At 36.7% G+C, this 6475-nt stretch overlaps 1 protein-coding gene across 11 annotated transcripts in view; it reads right to left on the bottom strand.

Moving 5' to 3' along the window:
- The window catches only part of ZNF568 (zinc finger protein 568), an 88960-nt gene that overhangs the window by 80664 nt on the left and 1821 nt on the right, over positions 1-6475 (bottom strand). For 8 of the 11 annotated variants that reach the window (XM_035023636.1, XM_035023635.1, XM_035023645.1 and 5 more), the window contains 2 exons: positions 3372-3651; positions 1331-1389 (listed from right to left, as the gene is read on the bottom strand). In XM_035023636.1, coding sequence (XP_034879527.1) covers positions 1331-1389; positions 3372-3447 — 135 coding nt within the window. In that variant the 5' untranslated portion in view covers positions 3448-3651. Of the gene's footprint in view, positions 1-1330; positions 1390-3371; positions 4993-6475 lie in introns of those variants that run through there. The other 3 variants (XM_035023643.1, XM_035023642.1, XM_035023638.1) reach the window with 2 other exon arrangements.

Genomic DNA, 6475 nt, shown 5'->3' with positions numbered 1-6475 from the left:
AGTTAGGAAAGATTTCTATAGCTAACAATTATTAACAATATTTATCATTTATGGAGCACTTACTATGTGCATTTTACCCTCCCATTATTCCTATGGGATAAGTACGATTATTATCCCCATTTACAAACAATGTAACTGAGGCCAAAGAGATTAAACCTGCCCATAATCATGCACTTAGTAAGTTGCTGGGCCAAGATTTGAACCCAAGCCTCTGTAGGCCTAGAGAACCACTCTGCCAACAGGAGAAATAACCGCACAAACCACAGGATCATACGTCCAAAAGAAGTGTGTTTGTGTGTTTCAGGATGGGAAATATGAAATGAGGAAAAGCGGTAGCGAAGTAGAAAATATTTAAACTACAGGGTGTGAGGGATTCCAGAGTTGGAAACAAAAAGAATCAAGAGCAAAGGAGAATGAGTCACTTTGCAAGAAGGCAAAGAATACTGCATCTTCTGAGGCCATTAAAAAAAAAAAATGTGGAAAGCTATGGATATAAGAACTATAAGATTTTTCCATAGAAGCTAGTATATTTTAGTTCAATTTGATAAATCTCAACCAAAGAAAATATATATGCAGGATCATTTGAAAGATGTGTTCCATTTACTATTCCAGATAATTTTAGTTTTTAATCTTTGGCCAGGACAGACTTTTAAAAAAAAAAAAACTGATCTTAAAATTATAAGTATTGTGGAATTATTCTGAATTTCTTTTTTACCTAGGTGCCATGCTTTTTTTTTTTTTTTAAAGATTTTATTTATTTGAAAGAGTGAGAGAGAGAGAGAGAGAGAGAGAGCACAAGAGGGGGGAACGAACGGGAGAGGGAGAAACTGACCCCTGCTGAGCAGGGAGCCCGATGCGGGACTCGATCCCGGGACTCCAGGATCATGATCTGAGCCTAAGGCAGTCGCTCAACCAACTGAGCCACCCAGGCGCCCAGTGTGCCAATGCTTTCTTGATCTTGGGGTTGTAAGTTTGAGCCCCATTTTGGGTATAGTGATTACTTTAAAAAAAAATCTTTGAAAAGTTTTCTCTTTCCTTAATTATTAGCTTTTTCCTCATAAACAGAATAAATTATGGAATATATGGAATAAACTTTGTGTCCCAGTTTACTTTTGTTTCTCCAGCTCACATTCAGATTGAATTCAACCTAATAACTTTGTATGGACCTGTTTCTGCATAGCCACATCCCAAATTTCACCTGGTTCTGATCTTCTATTTTTCCTTACCTTGATTTTCATCAATTTAGTTTTTCCCAATTTACTGATAGGTTAAGATAACCCCCTGCAACTGCAATGCAAAATAATGCAGCAAACAAACGCTTAAAACGTACAAGAGACCTGGTCATATCCTCTTCTTCCTCCAAAAGGCCAGAGTCCTGAGAATGCCAAGCTGAGGGAAGAGAAATAAAGCAGTTTTATTTCAGAGCTCCAGACAAAGGCCTATAGAAATCTTCAGTACCAGGTGGCTGTAATATCCATCTATAATGATCCTCAGAGCACTGAGAAATGCTAACCACCACCAGGCAATAGAGATGCTGAAATGTACGTGAAAGACTGTTACCATACAGGATCCGATGAGAATTTCTGGAGGGCTAAGTATAGGGTGCCCAATGAATCTATTGACAATATAAGCTTTCCCTAGGATCTTGTTATTTTATTCTTAATAGAAAATTTATCTCAAGTACATAATAATAAATATTACAAAGATTTAAGAATTATTTTATGAAACACTAAAAATATGGAAAAACTTTAATCAGGGGCAGGTTTAGGCATTGTGAACCATTTATATGATGGAATAAAATGCAGTCATGATTCTAAAACTGAGGGTTGCTGGAGTGGTGGGGGGTGGGAGGGATGGGGTGGCTGGGTGATAGACACTGGGGAGGGTATGTGCTATGGTGAGCGCTGTGAATTGTGCAAGACTGTTGAATCACAGATCTGTACCTCTGAAACAAATAATACAATATATGTTAAAAAAAAAAAAAAGAAGAAGAAGAAGATAGCAGGAGGGGAAGAATGAAGGGGGGGAAATCAGAGGGGGAGACGAACCATGAAAGACGATGGACTCTGAAAAACAAACTGAGGGTCCTAGGGGGCGGAGGAGGATGGGTTAGCCTGGTGATGGGTATTAAAGAGGGCACGTTCTGCATGGAACACTGGGTGTTATACGCAAACAATGAATCATGGAACACTACATCAAAAACTAATGATGTAATGTATGGGGATTAACATAACAATAAAAAATTTAAAAAAAATTTTAAAAATCATAGAACAAAAAAAAGGAGAAAAAAATGCAGTCATGATTCTAATGACATTTTCAAGCAACTTAATTTTTTAATCTAAAAAATTCGTGGCCTTCAGGTCAAAAATGTAAGAATGAATATTTGCATTTACTTCGGTTCTCTCCCAAACCCAACCAAAATGAAAGTAAAGGAACAAAGGAAATTGAGTATCATAGAGAATATGGAAGACGTCAGCAGATAAGAGATGTCAACAAAATTTTGGAAGCTAGAGATTAAACAGATGACTGTTACCTAATTTAACTAGAGAAAGTGGAAGCTTAAGAGAGGGTGGGGAAAGGGTGGGGAAACTACAGCAGAACCCTTGAAAGGCTTAGGAATGAAGGCACTAGGTACTTCTGCAGGCAGGAGTGTGGGATAGGAGCTGAATGTAAGGGGTTGGAGCAATAAGGGAATTAAGTGAAAGTTGTAATATTGAAAGATGAGGTGTGTCCTCCCAACCCCCAACTTCCTACTGTTTGCCTTCCAAAGCAGTTCTGGCTTATATTCCTCAAGCAAAATCTAGGAAACTGACTAGCCCCCCCCAAAATAGATACAGATCCTGACATTTAGTCAACTTTCAACCTCTAATAAGACACCATATTAGAGGGGTTGGGGAGGGGTGGGGTGAGGGAGACAAGAAAGAGGTTAGGTAGAAAACAGAGATAAATCCTTATCTCCATTGTCAAAAGTCAACAGGAAATATCTAAAACTGAGAAATCAAGCATGAGCAGTATGAGGATATTATTCAGGAAAGTGAAGCTGAATACCAAAATGGTTGCCTCTGGGGAGTGGGATCAGGGGATGAGAAAGGATAGAGTAGGAAATTTTGTTTATGGTTATGTATTTAACAGCCCTTAAAAAAAAATCTAAATGTAAGAAAAACAGAAATTACATTTAAAATAGTTATTTAAAAAAAATCAAATAATAGTCAAGTGAATAAATAAAAAACAAATGTCTACCCTGCAGTCAGTAACACCCGTGTGAACTTTCTTTGGTAGGAGTACTAAATTTCCTAACTCTTTTTACTCTCTCTGCTCCTAAACATACAGCTTCTCTCTCCTAAACTCTGCCCATCTCTGAGCCACCTCACCTCTCCTTTCCATCATCTGGGTTAAATGCTCCATTGTCACCCAGCGACTGCTGATCTCTGAAGGCTGAGATGTCATTCAGGGCTTGTCCACTCAGGGCAGAAGGGTTAAGATAAGCTGTAGATCCAGCAATTCCAGGGTCCACTCTATCTCAGGCCTCTCCAGCCTCCAGGAGAATTCTAAGGTCAGAAGGTCTCCTTCCATGATGGATACCTGCTCTCCAGGCTTCCTTTTACTCACATCACAGATTTGTCTTATCTTTGTGGAGGCAGGACCTGTGGGCTTATGATATAAATTCAATTTACTTGATGTTTTCTCACTAGATCCCTTTGGTAACCAGCTTCCAAGATGAGTTCCAATGATCACTGCCTTATCGTATTCATGGTTTTTGTACACCCCTCCCACACTGAATAGAGTTGTCCTGTTTAACCAATAGGATATTGCAAAAACTGACAGTGTGTGACTTCCAAAGTTAGGTCATAAAAGACATTGTGGTTTCTGTATTGCACATTACACATTTTTGAATCATGCACTTTGAAGGAAGTCAGCCACCATGCCATGAAGACTTCAACCAGCGCTAGAGAAGGGCTCCTGCCAGCAGCCAACACTAACTTGCCAGCGATGTAGGAAGCAAATCCTCCAGCCCGTCTAGCCTTCCAATGACTGCAGCTTTGTCAACATCTTGACTGCAACTTCATGAAATATGTGGGCCAGAGTATCCAGCTAAGTTGTTTCCCGCCCCCCACAGAGTGTGAGATAATAAATGTTTATTGTTGTTTAAGCTACTGAATTTTGAGGTAATTTGTTACACAATAGTAGATAACTAATACAGCCCCAAACAATTAGCTTTCTTGCTTGTAATTCACATTCCCTGGGGTTACTGACCAGAGATGCTGGATGCAAAGACAGAAAGAATCTGGTGGAAAATTCAAACACTCAGCAACCTAGGTTGAACCAAGCACTGGAGAAAACACCAAGACTCTAAAAACAAGGTGATCACAACAGTGATGTTCACATAATATCTGCTCTTCAGATATCTTCTGTGAGCATAAAGGTGTAAACCCAGTGCAAAGTTGAATCAACAGATACAAAGCTGAGTCAAAAAAGATTCAGATTTGCAGCAGATACAAAGTTGAGTCAAAAAAGATTCAGACTTGCAGCAACCCCAGGGTTTGGAGTAAGAGTTGCAGCTATTCCATTTCCTATCTATCTCGGCAATTGAGGTAAAACACATTTGCAATTTAGAATTCCCATACTCTTCATCTGAAGTGAGAATTATACTCCCATCACAATGATACTGGATGAATAAAATGGCTAAGTTAAGAAATATTAACTTATCATCTGCTTTGAGGCTTTACTAGGTAAAGAGTAAAAAAAATAATATACAAGAGAATAGACTAATACTTTCACTGTATGATAGAACAGAATAAAACAGAAATATTCAATTGTAATAAATTTTGAGATATTCCTAATATCCCTCACAGAATTTCTGTTTTTTTCCTCTATGGTAATTATCACTAACAAACTATATAATTTATTTACCATACATATTGTCTGTGTACCCCCTCATATAAACGTCATGAAAACAGGTATTTTTTAAATCTCTCTTTGCCATTGATGGTAGGTGCTCAAAAAAATATGTTGATTAAAATGATATAGCCACTATGGAAAACAGTATGGCAGTCAAAAAATGAAAAACAGAATTACCATATGATCCAAAAATTCTACTTCTGGGTACATACCCAAAAGAATTGAAAGCAGGGACTTGGAACAAATATCTGTATGCCCATATTTATAGCAGCATTATCTGCAATAGTCAAAAGGTAGAAGCAACCCAGTGTACATTGACAGATAAATGGATAAACAAAATGTGGCGTATACATACAATGAAATACTATTTAGCCTTAAAAAGGAAGGAAATTCTGACATGTGCTTTAACATGAATGAACCTTGAAGACCTTATGCTAAGTTAAATAAACCAGTCACAAAACACCCACAAATACTGTGTGATCCAACTTATATGAGGTATGTAGAGTAGTCAAATTCATATAGACATAAAGTAGAATGGAAGCTGCTGGGACTGGGAGATCCAAGGAATGGGGAGTTATTGTTTAATGGGTACAAAGTTTCTGTTTTGCAAGATGAAAAGAGTTCTATGGCTAGATGGTAGTGACAGTTATATAGCAATATGAATATAATGCCACTGAACTCCACACTTAAAAATAATTAAAATGTTAAATGTTTTTGTGCTTTTAGCTTTATCAAGGTATAATAAATGTACCAAAAAATTGCACACATTTAATGTATACATCCTGATGAGTTTGGGCATACGCATATATTCATGATACCAATTCCATAACCAAGGTACTAAACATATCCATCACCCCCCAAAATTTCCTTGTGTTCTTTTGTGTTTTATTTCTTTGGTAAGAACAATTAACACAAGATCTATACTCTTAACAAAGTGCATAATACTGTATTATTAATATAGGTTCTGTGTTGTATAGATCCTAGAACTTACTCATCTTGCATAACATAAACTTTGTACCCATGGAAAAACAATTTCCCATTTCCCTCGACTCCCAGGCTCTGGCAATCATTATTCTATTCTTGTGCTTCTTGAATCTATTTTATATACATCATACAAATTGAATCATGTAGTATTTGTTCTGTGACTAGCTTATTTCACATAGCATAATGTTCTTCAGGTTCACCCATGTTGTCACAAATGGCAGGCTTTCCTTCTTTGAATAATATTCCATTGTACATATAATACCACATTTTCTTTATCCATTCATCTGTTGATGAATGTTTCCCTATTTTGGCTATTGTAAATAATGCTGCAATGAAAATGGGGATGCAGATATTAAGATGGTAAATTTTATGTTGTACATTATCTCTATTTTATCACAATTAAAAAGTATATATACATATAACATATATACACATGTATAAAAAGACATACACATTTATGTATGTACAAAAGATGCATATATATACATATATATATACACTTAACAAATGAATTCTACTAATTTGGGGAATTTAAAATCAGAAGAAAGTAATATATTAGACAAGAATAACATAGAAATAGGTGGGTAGTTTG

The sequence above is a fragment of the Mirounga leonina genome, unplaced genomic scaffold (assembly GCF_011800145.1).
Source record: "Mirounga leonina isolate KUSES-001 unplaced genomic scaffold, KU_Mleo_1.0 Mir_177, whole genome shotgun sequence".
In the NCBI taxonomy this organism is placed as follows: domain Eukaryota; kingdom Metazoa; phylum Chordata; class Mammalia; order Carnivora; family Phocidae; genus Mirounga; species Mirounga leonina.
This window is presented reverse-complemented; position numbering and strand designations above follow the sequence as displayed.